The sequence below is a fragment of the Seriola aureovittata genome, chromosome 22, assembly GCF_021018895.1.
Source record: "Seriola aureovittata isolate HTS-2021-v1 ecotype China chromosome 22, ASM2101889v1, whole genome shotgun sequence".
Taxonomy (NCBI): Eukaryota; Metazoa; Chordata; class Actinopteri; order Carangiformes; family Carangidae; genus Seriola; species Seriola aureovittata.
In genome coordinates, this window is record NC_079385.1 from 2,233,432 (window position 1) to 2,250,281 (window position 16,850).

General features: G+C 39.1%; 1 protein-coding gene across 2 annotated transcripts in view; it reads right to left on the reverse strand.

Annotated features, from left to right (window-relative positions):
- arhgef39 (Rho guanine nucleotide exchange factor (GEF) 39) overlaps positions 1-14,428 on the reverse strand; it is a 59,853-nt gene extending 45,425 nt beyond the window's left edge. The window contains exons 1-4 of one of the 2 annotated variants that reach the window (XM_056367086.1): positions 14,342-14,428; positions 12,757-12,915; positions 8,718-8,812; positions 2,012-2,132 (exon numbers count right to left, since the gene is read on the reverse strand). In XM_056367086.1, the coding sequence (XP_056223061.1) occupies positions 2,012-2,132; positions 8,718-8,812; positions 12,757-12,891 (351 nt within the window). In that variant the 5' untranslated portion in view covers positions 12,892-12,915; positions 14,342-14,428. Of the gene's footprint in view, positions 1-2,011; positions 2,133-8,717; positions 8,813-12,756; positions 12,916-14,341 lie in introns of those variants that run through there. The other variant, XM_056367087.1, reaches the window with a different exon arrangement.
- Positions 14,429-16,850: the final 2,422 nt, after the last annotated feature.

The following is a 16,850-nucleotide window of genomic DNA, read 5'->3' on the forward strand; positions in this document are numbered from 1 at the left end:
AAGTCCCCCTCGTTAACGTCCATATGATGTTTTTAGATAACATATGTGAAATAATCATCAACACCATGACTGAGTGTTTCCACCTTGAACTGCAGTGAACCAATGACAGTCTTATGGAAACAGATTCAGACAGCCAGGGTTTCATATGTCACAAACCTAAGGAACCTAAGGAACCAATCCTGTCAAATTGGGGTCAAATAAAAGATTCTAACTATGCTAACTGTTCTGATCCGTCTGCTAGTCTCTGGTTCTGGTCTCAACAGACTCCTCATCTGAGTCTGGGTCTGACTGAGGCTCAAACATGTTTCCTCCTCTGACCATCTTGATACTCTCTGCTCTTTCACCTGTCCACCTGGAGCAAGCAGGTGGTGGGTGGGGCATAAGGCCTGATCCAGAGTTCTCAACCAGGAAGTAAAAGGATATGGGCTTCTTTTTTCTTATTGTCAACAAATCCATTGTGCATACCCAAAACAATAATGAATTTCTCCTACTAACAGGGGCTATATATTCATAGCTGTTACATCTTATTTCTCTGTGCCGCTGAGCTCCCATGTTGTCCAAAAACTATTAAAAATGCATCAATGAGCCACACTGTTGCACTGGGTGAAATGTTCCTTCATTACAACACACTGTAGTTCATTTTGACTTAATCCCTCATATCCCACTGTCCTGCTGCCCCAAATATTAACTAGAGCACCATGAATAAAATTTGCCATAAATTGCAATGGCCAGCTGTTTTAGGAAATGACTGTGATTAAAAGAGATTAAAGATTTACATACATCTGATATACCAACCACAGGCAGGGGAGTCAGAGAGTATTTAGGCCCAGTTCAGACCTGGTATTAACATCCGTCTTGGGTGATCCGATCACAAGTGGTCAGCTCTAAGTTCAGGTGTGAATGCATTCAATGTGGTCCAGACCACATTCAGAGCTGGTCTGGACCACATGTGGCCACATTCCTCTCTCTCTCTCTCTCTCTCTCTCTCTCTCTCTCTCTCTCTCTCTCTCTCTCTCTCTCTCTCCTCTCTCTCTCTCTCTCTCTCTCTCTCTCTCTCTCTCTCTCTCTCTCTCTCTCTCTCTCTCTCTCTCTCTCTCTCTCTCTCTCTCTCTCTCTCTCTCTCTCTCTCTCTCTCTCTCTCTCTCTCTCTCTCTCAATGCATCAAAAATCACATAAAATCAATTCAGTGCAATGTAGTTATCTACTGTTACACATTACATGAGACCAAACTCTTCATAGATGTTAAACAGAAGCTTCAATAAGTCATTTTGTTAGTTTGCAATAAAAACATTTAAAGCACACACCACATTTTGCAGACTAATCTTTGATGTTTAATTTGAAAACTTAACCAGACATTAGAAACTCATAGGTTTCTACTGTTTAGAGGACTGATCATTGGCCACTTCAGTAACGTAGAACATCAGTCACTACAACATGTTTCCCTCTTCAGTGATTTAAAAAGGAATGTTAATCTGGAGGCAGATCAATGCAAAAGTGCAGGGCTTTGCTCCACAACCAATGCAATTAATCAGAGTTTTAACAAATGAAATGTATATTTTTGGAAATATGGTTATTTGTTGTTACCATAAAGACTGGAAGCAGCGGGGGGGGGCGGCTAGCCTAGCTCTAAAGCTGCTGTGCAAAGCTTTTAGAGACTTAGAGAAAAAGAACTGAAGCTGTAATTGCTGCCAAAGTGGCTTCTACAAAGTACTGAATTCTGAGGTCTGAATACTTTCTGAAGCTATTCTACATGAATGGGTTGCCATGGCATTACCAGCATCACTGACAGCCGGGAATTGATTGTGTCTGCAAAGAATCCAATAACCACATTTACATTTGCATGTGTATTAACTCCAATACCTGAAGAATACATTGGCCAATTTCCCCACAGGGGGTTATTAAAATCTAATCAAACCTAATGTAATAAACAGCTTGTGAAATGCTCATGAGTGCAAAAGGAATGTCTGACATGGATGTGCAACAGCCGGGTGGAAAAACAGTGTGTTCCTACCCTGAGCACTTTGCTGGCATTGTAGATGTTGTCCACGTATGTATTGTAGTGTTGCAGATGTGGACAGAACTGGTCGAAACCTCGGCCAAAGTAGCCATTCTCCAAATGGACCAACAGAGATCTGGCAAAAGAATAAAAAAAAGTTAGACATAATGAAACAGTAACATACCACTTTTCATTCATAATTTAAAATCCAAAATCATGATTTTAAATAGTGTAGTTTTCAAATCTAAAGAGCAGAGATTTTAATTAGAAATTTACATAATAAGCTGCGTCTTAACAAGTTGCAGGAGAAGAAACATTTAGGCCGACTGTAATGGCAGCTGGCAACTCAGCTGTGGTTAATTAACATTATTTTTTGTGTTTGGCCAACTCACAGAATTAAACCCTTGGCGGTTGTCTGGTTAATATGCATTCTGCATGCCACTACTTTGCCTTGGTCAAAGATGCTTTTCATCAAAGGAACACATCACTCTGAAACTGTCAGTGTGCTTTGTCTTTTTGCTGTTTAAAAACACCAACAAGCCTAGAGCTCAATAAAAGAGGGAGGGGATCACCTCATGTTAAGTTTGAACAGGTCACAGTCTGAGAAGCTAGAAAACAGCAGCTTTGGCAGTTAAAGGTCCCATATAGTATAAAGGTAGAATTTCATGTTTTAATACAAAGCAGGTCTAGGTTCTTTATTAATACGGTGAAAGCATCAAAGAGCTCAGACCACAGAGAAACTTCAGAAACTGAGCCTTAAAGCCAGCCGTCAAGCCTTCTGGAACATTGTGATGTCACAACAAAGCAGTCACTGCTCTCAGCCATGCCCCAAGCCCCGCCCACCTGGACCCACCATCCAAATCTTGCAGGATTTGGTTTCTCTGAGTGTTTACCTGAAATCTGCTATATTTTTATTGGATCACTCAGAAAACAGTCAGCTGTTACTTAACTAGTCTAATTCTGCCATAAAACAGCATAACACACTGGTCACATACTGGACAAGTTGGTGCACAGCACTGCCTGACAATGAACTGCTGCTCTGCATCAGTGGAAAGAAGCAGCTCAAATAAGGCAAGATCACATCTTAAAAACATCATTTTCAGCAAAGGCACACATGTTTAGAGAAAGTGCGGGGGTTGAGCAAAGTTCAGAGCATTGCTTCCCTGTTAATGGGAGGTTTAGCAAGCAGGGCTCTGTAGTGTCATTTGAAGGCCTCTCCCTGTGGGTGACGTATTTACTGGGACCCAGATGGTGGGTCTGTCTTCAGGGCACCCAGGGCCACTTTGTAGTGAGAACATGCCTGCTGAACTCAGGAACAAAACAACTAGATCAAGGCAGAGGCAAAGCAATCGTTCAGCCTGTCAGGCACATTACAGTAACACGGACGCAATTGGTTGGGGGTGTTGACACTTGTGAAGGAGCTTGTTATCCAAACTTAGAGGAAGTACCACACACGCACACACACACATGCGCACACACACAGTCCTACTCTCTAATGATGCTCCCAGAGACTTCTGTTCGTACATGCTGTAAAAAGGAGTACTTTGCCGCTGAAGTTGATTTAAATAGATTTTAATGAAGTTGCGTGCCAAGGTAGCCTCTGTTCATAATCAGGAGATGCAGGAGCAGCCGAGAGAGTTCTAACGAGGGCAAAGGGCGGGAAAAACTGTGTTTCCGTTTTTTTCCCCCTCACACTGCCAGAGGCTATTATGATAAATATGAAATTATGGATTACATTTTTATACTTTTTTTCACAGCAATTAAATTGTCTGGCCATCAGCAGCAGGATGGAGATAACATTAGCATTCTGTGCGTGTCACGTTAATCCACATTAATTCCGAGCAGTTGCGACATCTGGGGTGGATACAACCTTGACCGAACAATTCAGGGCGAGACGCCTTCATTTGGGGAAGGCTTGAACAGAGGAATACTAATTGTTATGACACAGTGTGAGCATCCGCTAAACATAAATTACTAATTAATGAAAAATAAACACAACCACGAATCACTGATAGGAAGCAAAGTAATAAAGCAGCATTTTGTTGCTCTCAGTGAACTGTAGGATGTGCTTCACGCTGCGTCGACACACAGCGATTCTTGTCACTCCGTGTCTGATCTACCTATCAGAATCAGACCACACCTACACTTATTATGACCTCTTCAAATCCATGGCTGATTGTTTGCTCCTTACTGGATCCACTGACAGCTCTTTCTAGTTGCTGACTCCTGTCTGTCATGTTAGCAGCGGGGAATAATTGGGGAGCTCCTTCTGCTGCCTGCTCTCTGTTCTCCATACAGTCAGAAGTAGAATAAATATGTGCATGTGTATATCATACACACACACACACACAGAGACATACAGAGACATATACACACACACACACACACACACACACACACACACACACACACACACACACACACACACATACACACACACACACACCTACGAATGCACAATACTGAAGACATCTGAACTATGAAATAAGATATATGAGAAAAAGTGTTTAAAAAAACTAAATGTTTCATATTTTAGATTCCTAAAAGTAGCATCCATTTACCTTTGTTGTTTGATGTTTAAACTATTTTTTTTAACATTGTTTTCCAACATAAAAACTGGGTCTGAAGCTCATCTCCTCTTACTTCCTAATTGAGAAATCTGGATCAGGCCTTGTGTCCCGCCCACCACCTGCCTGTTCCAGGTGGACAGGTGAAAGAGCAGAGAGTATCGAGAGGGTTATAGGAGGAAACATGTTTGCTAGTCTCTGATTCTGGTCTTAACAGACTCCTCATCCGAGTCTGGGTCTGACTGAGGCTCAGACGTATCAGAACAGTTAGCGTAGTTAGCATCTTGGCAGTAGGGTTGGGTAGCGAAACCCAGATTTAAACAGGCCCTGGGGTTAAATTCTTAAAAACCAGAGTATCGATAAGCTCCAGCATTATCAGTTCTGCTTTCGGTACTTGAGAAATTAAGAAAATAGATTTCCTGTTTACTATTGCGACATAAAAGTTCTCTTGCGCATTCTATCTCACCAACTCTGTTTCTGATTAAGACATTCGTCTATGATTGATGCATTTTCACTGTTCCCAACCCAGAGGAGAGACCTCTTTCTCTCTCTATCTCTCTCTTTCTCTCTCTCTGTGTGAGGGGCGGAGGCAGCTTTGTGTCATCCGCCGGAGCACAGCGCAGCAAAGAGACACAGACCCTGCTCTTAGTGTCAATGATAGAGAGATCTAAACGTTTTTAAGTGTGGTTCAGTCTTTTTCATGCAAGAGCGGAAAACACGCGCGATCTCTGGAAACATCCAGTGAAAGTCTATAACACGCAGAAAGAAAAATCTACAGTTTACAGTTTTCGACCGACGAGCTTGTAGCTCATCTGTCGTTGTGTAATGTGTGTTCTGTATGCTGCTGCATCATCAGCTGCTTACAACAACTGCAGGTTAATGATCAAAAGAAAGCAAAAGTCATCTGATTGTTATGGGTACGTTCTTTGTTCGTTTGTTAAGCAATGCTATGAGAAAATAAGCAATGCTAATTCTGGTCATCACAATTTGGCCCATGTCAAAGTCGCTCAGATCCTTACGCTTGCCCATTTTTCCTGCTTTTAACATGTCAACTTCAAGAAGTCACTGTTCACTTGCTGCCTAATGTATCCAAGCCTGGTGCCATCGTAACAAGACCAATCAATATTACTCACTTCACCTGTCAGTGGCTTTAACATTGTGACTGATGTATATATCAAGTATCTTTTTCTTATGTAACTCCCCAAAGCTTAATGAAGGCAGAATTCATTACCACTATTCCCACTGCGCTCAGAAGTTCAGTAAATAAAGATGGAAAGATCAGATGAATACACCTTCACGCTGCGCACACTGAAACACTTGTATTATGATCAGAGAACCATTAGGCTGTGTAGAGCTGATGAGCACAGATCTCACAGAATGTTTTCTGACATTGAAAACTGGTTTCTCGCTGCATCTTAAGTATCAGTGCCCTGCTGCAAAAAATCATCTAATGGAAATATTTTCTCTTAGTTGTTCTCTGATAAAGCTGGGCAGACTCCCTACCAAGTACGGGATTCTTCAAGAGTCAAAATCACAAGAGCAACCCTGGTTTCTAGCCTTCAAAAAGTAATATCACTTTTGCTTGAAAAAAATGATATGAGATATTTTCTGCTTGATAAATGAACAATAAAATATGACCTGGGTTAAGGTTGCATGTCTTTATATACATTTTGTCAATGTTGGGCAAGTTGCTTGAAAAAATGTAATCAATTACTCATTACATATTACTCTTTCAAAAAGTGATTATTTCTTCACTAATTGCTCAACAGCAAAGTTAATTAGTTACATTATTTTGTTAATTAGGTTTAACAAGCAGTCGGCCTTCAGTTTGGAGGAGTTTACTGACTTGATAGTTTAACATTAGCTGTGGTGACTGCACACAGCAAAGCTGCAGGTTCACACACAATCCAACCCTCCACAGTCTGTTATCAATACCGAGTTTCTGTATTGATAAAGTGTTTAACAAAACCTTTTTCTCCAAAGATCCCAATTGTTAAACATTGCTTAAACACCAAGAGCCATAAAGGAGCTTGGCCTGAATAAAAAAAAAGTATAAAATTGTCAAAAGTTCTGATTTAAATAAGCAACAATTAAGCAATCAATCAAAGAATATGAAAACAACACATTCAATACTTTCAGTACAAGATAACGTTTTGGTGGGTTTGATACCCAGACCTTGACTGAGACAGTGCGCCTGCTGGTAGAAGCAGCAACAAGCCTTTTACAGCATGTCATTTGATTGTTATGGGCCTGTTAAATGCACAAAGACTTACAGTATATAATACTTGATGTTTCATGTGTGACAGCTAGATGACGGAGTCAAACACACAATCGTCTATGGCAGCTAATTATCACCACTGTCACACAGCTATTCAACGTAAACCAAATGTCAGAGTGAAAGAAAGTGAATAATATAGGAAAATCTATAATCAAGCCCGTAACAGTTGTAAATAAGTCTGGCACTATCACACTGTCTCTCCATGGATCATTCTTTAAAATGGAGTGCTTGCCATTATGTTTCAACCATTGATTCAACAAGGGGCTCATAATGAAGATGTATGAGATCTGCATAACCATTTATCCAATACATAAGACGGTGTAATTCATACTTCAATCTTCATTGTAGCACTCTCAACAAGAAGGTCTGTCAGTCTGCGGAGGATGAGGGCCTGTGGGAACCCACACCACTCATTTTTATACCTGGAAATCAGTCACACCAATGTTTCTCATGCTGTACAGTCTCATACTGAACTGTGCGTTTGTCCATCAGACTGTGTTTAGACTGGAGACAGCAAATCTGATTGGTTCCTGGCTGAATGTCCATATTATTATCTGCATATGATTGTGTCTGACTAAATAATGAATTAATACAGTGGCTTCAGAAAGTATTCAGACCCTTTTATTATGTTGCAGATTTAATTTTAAATAGAAAATATTGATTTTAAATAATGATTTTTCTGATTGAAAAATCCATAATCACAAAGTGATAACACATTTTTACAAATTTTTGCAAAACAAGCTAACAGGAGAAGCTAAATGACTAAGCTAATCAATTAGATGGAAAAGGAACAGGAATTGGAAATTGAAGAGGGAATCCAGGAATGTATTCCCATTTTTAAAATTCCTTCTCAAATAGTTTTTCAAATTCTATCATTTATTCATGAATTAATAAGTGTATTTCTAAATTGTGTACTTCATGAGAGTTTTGTAAATCCAATTTTTAACTCTTCAGTATTTATTGATAGATTAATCGTTTATTTTTTTCTTTTTACAAATTCTTTTTACAATTCCTATTTTAATGCCTATCAAAATATGAAATTAAGGAAATGCTTTATTACTTTTCCTGTGACATCCCTGGACCTCCACAGTTTTTACCTCCCGTCTCAAACACTAATGTGACGCAGCATACTGTTATATACAGAGGGATGAAAATATGGAATGGTTTACTATCGAATATTTCACATTTAACAAGTAAAAGAGGTTCAAGAATATCTAATGTCACAGAATACCAGCCCCATGTTTTGCTACAAAATAATAATCAGTTTGACTTTGAGACAAAAATATCAGATTTGGGATCAGCTTTTAACAACCCAGGGTTACTATGAGCTGCTTTTCTTCATTGATTCATGGTTACAATAGCTGAACCTAGTGCCTCAGCATGTACACATGTACCACCTTCAAACATCAACCTTTTATTTATTGGGCTGAAGTTTATCAAGTCTCTCAAGAGCACTTGGAGATTTTTAGTTTTACAGCACAAGATCAATGTGACGCCTAGACATGGAATAAGATCAGCTTCTCTCAGCGCTGGCTTCCAATTCCCGAGATCTTCAACAGCAGGTCAGGTAGGTAACGACGATTCATTAATGTACTATGGTAACAATAATGCTCTTCACTTTGCGATATCAGCTGGAGTAATTCCACCTGATATGCAGTAATGTGTCCACCAGGGAAGAGAACACCTCCACGCTGGAACACAATATCATTGACTTCTGCTAATGGTGAAGATAAGGACTACACTTTGGCAACCTTAGAGTGTATCTTGACTGCATTTTAACACAAGAGACAACCTACTAATCCTCAGCCCTTTACATGGTCTCTCAACACCATCTCCAAAGCATAGATATTTGTTAAATTATTCAGAGGATACTTACTGGTTTACTGAATGAATGGCTTTAATTGAACTGAAGATGTTTTCTGTAATGTCCTGCCTCAGGGTTCCTTTGGCCTTCAAGATCTCAACAAAGTACTGTGAGAAACAAGAGAGAAGAGGGAGACAAAATGACATTATTTCTGCATTTGTATTAATAAGCCGGAGCTGGGCCATCTCTGATTGGATATGCCACTGATGAATGGAAATATTTCTTTGATAAGGATGTGCTTTCACTGCTGACATCTTAATTACCCTCCCAAAACAGAGAGCAAATGTAATACCAAGACCAGACTGCACAGAACATGTAAGTACTGTCTAACTACATAGCGCATAGTACAGAGGGATGTTGTTGTACAGCAGCACTCACAATGAACCGACAGCTGTGCTAGTCTCAAGTCAAATGAAATGAAAATGGGATTAGCAAATTGAATGTGCATTAGGCCTAAAATGACTCCTAACTGGAGTGAATGGGTGAAGGGTGAGTAATTGTGTAGAAATGAGTCTGCAGCGATGGGTGGGAAAAGTCTGTTCTCTCCACAGGGAGGAAAATTACCATGAACTCTACCTTGAGTCTGTTAATGTATTGAACAGTAAAAGGGCACTTCATAACGTCGCAGTGGAACACATTGTACAGAATAGCCTGTATGTTGAATCTTTTACCTCTGCAAATACTTGGCATGGAGATTTCTGTCTTCATTCAGTCAATACATTTATTAACAAACAATATTAGTCAAACACAGATGACTAAAAAACATGTTTTCTTTCCTGTAGTGCTGTCTAGACATGCAGATAATTTTAGTATCATATGCACAGGTTTTAAGATGAGATTTCTAATTTTAAAATTTAGATGTAGCATCTCTTTCTGAAACAGTGTTGTTTCTTAATCTTGATCATCCATAGACAGACTTCCCTGTAAGCAGCCAGAGCCAGAGGCACATTGGTTTTGTTTTCTCATCCTCGTTGACGCAATGTCTCAACACCTTGATGGAGCTTCTCCAAATTTGGCACATACATTCACTAGGACTCAAAGATGAACTGATTTGATTTTGGTGGTTCAAGGTAAAAGGTCATGGTGACTTCACGTTCTTGTGAATGCGATATATCAGGAACGCCCAGAGGGAATCTCGATACTTCTGTCACACTGTGACCTCACAAAACAGGTTTTTGGCCATAACTCATATTCATTCATTAATTATGACACAATTGAACTCAAATGTCTATGAGGATAAAATGAAGTGATGACATTTTATATCTCAAAGTTCAAAGGTCACTGTGACATCATAATGTTCTCTAAAAACACTTCTGGCCATTATTCAACGCTGTAACTCAGGAAGGAGAGACTGTGACCATATTTCCTGTAACTTGGTTGGTTGGTGGAGGAAACAACCACGAGGAGGTGATTCTGTTTTAAGTATTTCCTCATTAGGCTGTAGTTCCAGTGAAAACTGTCAACAGTGTGTGCTCTTCCCTTAAATAAATCTCTGATTACAAATCTTGATGCAAACAAAATGGGCCCACTGATACAAGTCAAGCTGATCAATATGAAATCAGTATGAAATCTAAAATAACTTCAAATGTGTGTCCAGCTAGTTATCAAACTGTCCTCAGTCTAACTTTGGACTGCAGTGCATCTGTGAGTTTTCTTATGTACCATATTGGACTGATTAAGCCATTTCCCTTATTTCACCCAATTCATAAAACTCTGAAGGCTTTCTATTTTTTTTTTGTGACATTGCAACAGACTGCTCTGATTTATGACCACAAAGCAAACATACCACATGCATGATCAATCATGTTGTCGAATGCTTAGTTGAATCAGACTGAAACAGACACTTCTCTTGTAATTTATTTACATGATTACATTGCCTTTGTTGTAGCAACACTATTCATTTTTCCTGACGCTTAATGTTGTATTCTTAAAAGTGTAATTATTTCTTCTGATGTTTACGGAGAGATCAGACAGACCAGGTAAACCCAAACGTGTTGTGAGGGTGAACTGTGAATGTCTCTTTCTGCAGACTCTAACTCCCACCTCAACAGGGACCTCTCATGCATCCTGAGGGAGGTAGGGGGACACGGAATACAAGAGCGCCATGTTGAAAGCCTCCATTGTCGAGGCAGCTGCTCGTAGCTGTGATCAATAGGCCATCAAAAGTCGTCACTTTCAGGCCTTGGTTCTCTGGCAGAAGTGTAAAATGGAGCATGAAGTAGAAAGGCAGCCTGGTGGAACCTCAGCAGTCATGTGAGCATTGTTCTGGACTGTTGTGGAGAAGAGGTAGCTGAGCCTGAAAGCGAAGCTCTTATCTTAACACGTGGATCTGTGCATGTTCCGACCCTCATCTACAGTCTCACGCTTTAGGTAGTGACCAAATAAAGAATGAATGGATAGCAGTAGCCAAAATGAGTTTACTATTTAGATTGGCCTGAACATTGGGAGGGAGCTGGGACTGGAAATGCTGCTCCTTTGCATCAAAAGGAGTCAGGTACGAAGTGGTTCAGGCATCCAATAAGCATGGCTCCTGAGCACCTCCCTTTTTTCCCAGGCACAACCAGCTGGTACCAGAACCTTACTTAGCCTGCTACCACTGTGACCTGGCCTCAGATAAGCAGCAGCAAATGGATGGATGGATGGAAGTGAGACAATAAATTTTGTACCTTTTTGTAATCTGAACAGAGCCTTTCAGAAGAGGTACACCTGGATCATATGAAACAGCAGAGTGGGCCAGTCCAAGATCTCAGATCAGCAGCGATCATAGAGTTACAGTCGAACTACACTGAGTGCATTTATTAAAACCATCTCGTCCGTACTCATCAGAACATTTCCAAAATAGTGCACAGGTCTATGATGCAAAAGTTACAGTATGACTGTGTCCTCTCAATCATGTGTAGCCACAGGCATGGAAGCTAGTTTGTTACTTTTGTTGGTTTGTATTTACAGAAATTTTATCTCAGTCTTTCCAAACTTAACTGGAGCAGACTAACTATAGAATGTACAGTAGTAGCAAATAATTAACGAGTTATTAAAAAACATAAAAATACAAACAAAAAACTAGAATCACCTCCTTGTGGTTGTTTCCTCCACCAACCAGCCAAGTTACAGGAAATGAGGTCACAGTTTTTCCTTCCTGAGTTACAACATTGAATAATAAGAGGTGTTTTTGCTGAACATTATGATGTCACAGTGAAGTTGACCTTTGACCTTTTGGATATAAATGTCATCACTTCATTTTATCCTTATAAACATTTGAGTTAACTTCTTTCATAATAAGTGAATGATTTTGTAAGTTATGGCCAAAGACGTATTTTGTGAGTGTGACAGAGGTGATGAAATTCCCTCTGGGCGTTCTTGATATATCGCATTCACAAGCGAGGTCACGTGAGGTCACCGTGACCTTGACCTTTGACATCTGACCACCAAAATCCAATGAGTTCATCCTTGAGTCCTAGTGAACATTTGTGCCAAATTTGAAGAAGTTCCGTCAAGGCGTCACTGAGATATCGCGTCCACGATAATGGGATGGACCGACCACCCTTAAACAGTATGCCTCCGGGTCTGAATGTCGCCGGTGGGGGGACATAATAAGTATTTTTTTAATGATCTGAGAGTTTGGTGGTATTTGCCACCTAATACAAAATATTTAGTGCCAGGAGGTTGAGAGACATAGTGTTTTTGTAAGTCTTAATTTAGTCTTTTCTTTTCAAGTTCTATAAGGATTTATTTTCTATAACACTTTTTAACACTATAATAAAATTTAAGATACATATTCCCTTAGGTGTGAGGGTCATCTGTGGTTGTGGATAAGGGTAACTCTAGTATTAAAAGTAAACTATTAAACGTATACTTTTAATACTGGTAGTATTTAAGTATTAAAAAAAAATTTGTATTAAAATAAAACATTAATAAAAATAGACCAATCACTGCTAAGTAAAGACAATGAAAGCCTCTCAGTGTTAGCTTTTTGAGGCCTTTAGTTCAGACAGACAGTGTGTAATCTCTCTGAGCAGATTAAACCAGAGCTCATGACCGCTACAGTACGTACGGTGGTGACCAGCTTCAGCTGTTGGCAGTAATGTTGTTCTGTCTGCACCAACTCTCTGGCTGTTCGGCTGCGTTTTCTCTCCCAGCGGTCCCTCTGCTCCTGGATGCTGCTGCCCAGACCAGGGACGAAACTCATGGTCGCAGTGACAAGGAGGACACTCTGCAGAGACACAAGCAGGCCTGGTTTACAGACAAGGCATTGAACCAATGATAAATTCACTTAATTTCCCCATGGGGATCAATAAAGTATTTTAATTCTGATTCATAAACAATCATTTTAACTGTACTAGTGACTCATATTGCAATCACAATATCTGCCAAAATACTCAATTAAATATATGATAAAAAATATTTTTTGCATATGGAGCAGCCCTTACCCAAATGTACATTAAAGTATTAATCACTGTAATTGTACCTTTTGTCTATACTGGTTGCAAACTAACAGATCCCTTCCTAAAGTGATGACACTGTAAGTGACAGGGGACTAAATCAATAGTCTCTGTTCTGTGCAGAATGTAATCTAGAGTTCAGCAGAAGCTAATATTCAACTTCAACAGTCTGACTTATTATATCAATTTTATATCAAGAGAGTATCCACCAAAGTTCCAGTCTTTGTAGCATGAAAATCCCTCTTTGCGCTCAGTGCAAAACAGGATTTTGGTACTAAAAGCTCTGTATCAATGCAAAGATATCAAGAAAATTATTAGTAACATTTAAAGCAAGCCTTAACTGAGGAATGAATTTGTTTTACCCTTCAATGTTACATACGTTTACATTCACTTGTACATTCCCGTCAAGGCATTATGTAGCTTTGTGTTTTCTATAGTATTCTAAATTTTCATGAGATGACTTTAGGCGAATACCAAAATCAGGCGTGGACAGTAACATAGTACATTTTCTTGAATAAGTATATTTTTCCAGTATCTGTTCTTTACTTGAGTAAAACTTCTGACTTTTCCTCCACTACACTTAAAAGACAAATAGTGTACTTTTGACTCCACTACATTTCTATGAAGTGCTCTTACTTTGAAGCAGAGCTTTTAGTCACTGGAATGAATTTCATTTTATTTTGAAAATGTGATAGACATTATACTGTGTTGATAACAGGTAAAAAAAAAACAATCACAGTGAATTCCTACAAGGATGTCTACATTTGATAAAGATAGCTGTACTTTTGTTGATTCAATTTTGTTTTTATGGCAATTTCTAAAGGCTTAGAAGCATATCCTACCTGGAAATGTCCTAAAGTATGTCCTCTATTAGTGAAACTCGGTTAACATTCTGAGCAGCAGCATATTTCATCTGCGACACTGTGACGTCAAAATAATACCAAACGTTTATATACCTTTATGTGGCCGTAATGTTAATGTTGAATAAAAGCGATAAATACTCTTTTCGTCAAAAGGATAGTATCGCTCGAATGAGGCATTATGAGGAAGCGATATAAGGAACCGTAAGAAAGTTTTCAACACATTAACCTTATTTGTTAGAGCGACATTGTTTCGTGTGAGAAACAACCCGTTGTATCGACATAAAATATCTTAATATAGCTTAGGTACCGTATGCTAAAGTAATACGTGGCTTACCTTCAGGTAACGTCTCCACTTTCAATCAAGGCGCTCTTTTCAGGTTTAGCTTCCTTCTTCCGGGCTGCGATGCTGACGGGCTGCGCTGATTGGCTCCACACCGAGACAATAACAGGAAAGACCCACCCACTCTGTGTGTACGGCCAGACCTGTTATAGAAATTATCTGCTGATACTGTACCAGATACATTCTGAACTGCATTCAGCATTTTCACTCACTGAAGACATTAATCTGTGGAATAAACCATTAATGAACAGACGCAGCAGAACTTCATCAAACTGCGCTATATTTACTTTTCATTTTTAGTAAAATGTAAAGACATTAACACATTGGAATTAACACATTGGAATTAAATGGTAGCAATGGCTCTGTATACACTGGAAAAACCTTGTGGCAACAGGGAAGTTCTGTACAATTTGTTCATACACATTTATTTTGTTGAGATCCAGAATTTTGTCAATAGGAAAATGGGTGCTAATGTCAAAGTGAATATTTCCCATGATTCAGTCACTGATAATTGTAAATACCAATCCATCATTCACTGTTTTCAGTCAAACAGTACAGCACTTTAATTACAAATGTGAAGAGCAAAAAAAGCTAAGAATAATTTCAGTATTTTAAATTAGATTTAATTTGAACTTTAAAACAAGCCCGAATGTATTGACTTTTCTGGATTTAATACAATGTTAGTACGATGGTTCCACTATGTTTTTATATGTTTTTGTTTGAAAAAAAAACTATTTCCTGTAAATAAAGAACACTGGAAAAATTGTCATGTTAACATTAACCCTCCTAATAATAAACTATTACTGTATTACTGTTTGTTTCTTTGCAACATTTAGATTTTACTAATGATATATCTGTGCTCTTAATCCTATTTTAATATTTAAAATTTCAGTGCTACTTTTCATGTTTGGAAGTATGTTCCTTTTACCATGGGTGGTTATTTGGCCTCTGAGGCAAAAATGAGCTCCTGGGCCCCAATTTACCCCCTTTTCTCTTACTTGTTATTCAATGTGTGTATGCTAGAGATGGTCCAGGTTTGCTGTGTAGTAATTTAACAAAGCTGAAATGAGGAGACAGGTCGTCAAGATTAGACATTGAAGCAGCACCCACTTTCAGGCCCTGTATTGTACTTTAATGGTATATATTCCTAAACAAATATTCTATGAAATTAGCATGAACTACTTGACACACAGACTTCCTGGAGGTTTTGGAGCCCCCTGGAGTTCTGGTAATCCAGCTTTGCTTTTCACTAAAGCTCCTAAATGTAGCCTGGAAAGGATTAAGTAATGTAAATGTTTTTTGTATGCTTGATTATGAGTGAGTTTTTCTTGTTTTCTCTGTTTTCTTTTTGTAACTTTCTCTGACTCATTCCCAGACCTTCCACAGATTTCTACTGTGAACACATAAAGTTTTATCTTTTTTACTTAAGGAAACCTTAAGGAGAAGATACAGCATAACTGGCAGCAAGTGGTGAGAGATGGTGCACTGGTTGATGTGAGAATGGCTCCAGAAGAAAGTGCAGCTCAGCAGTTTGTAGCTCATTAAAGATAAAAGTGATGCCCTCAGTAATCAGGCTGTGACGCAGGAGGCTATAGAATGAAATCCACGAGGACTGAGGACTTTCAAGTGAAGAAATAGGATGCATTTTTTTTCTGGAGCATATCCCAGGCTGCAGTTCATGTTGCCTGCAGCTCCACAGAGCAGCGAGAACACTGACATCTAGTGCTGATAGAGGCCAAGTCCTGCTGCAAGACAGGACACAAGTAAAGAAGGGGGGACACATAGTGTTTTCAAGTTTCTCATAACTTTATTGAATTCACATCTGGGTAATGGTTATTACGAAAGCAGTATTCTCTTTTTTTCAATTTAAAGAGTGATTAAGGACCAACCAGGGTTACTATATCAGCAATCATGATTTTCACACATATACCATGATTTAAGTTGTTATTTAGATGCCATGTAGGTTTAGTCTGTGTATTATTACCTGTCAATGAATTAAGGAGTAATTGCAGGTTCTAATTTCTATTGATTTTGATAATGGGGCAGTTCTTTGGTGAACATCCTGATCACAAATAAATAACTACTGACTATTTTAACTCCTTCAGATTGGATTTTTTTTTCTCTCTTCCATATACTAGACCTTTGGTTTCTTGTTCAAGGTTCATTCATTCAAGCTGTGCTACATTAATTCTAATGTGTCAATTTATTCATTCAGCCACCCTCCCCGTCACCTTCCCTTGGCCCACTCACACAATGTTCCTGTTTGTTCGCTAGCTTCCTGCCTGCTAGCCTCCAGCCAGGTTCCATTTGGCTAGCGCCGGGCTTGCTATAGTGTCAAGCCTGTTTCCCCACTCTACTTGCATTTGGCCCACTAGTCTTGGGTCTGTTTCGTAGTTGGCCTAGCATTGGGCTAGCGTCCCGCGTCGACAAGTGTCTGTATGGAAAATACAATTTTGTTGTACTTGCACTTGATGGATTTCTATCATTTGTAACTGCAATTAAA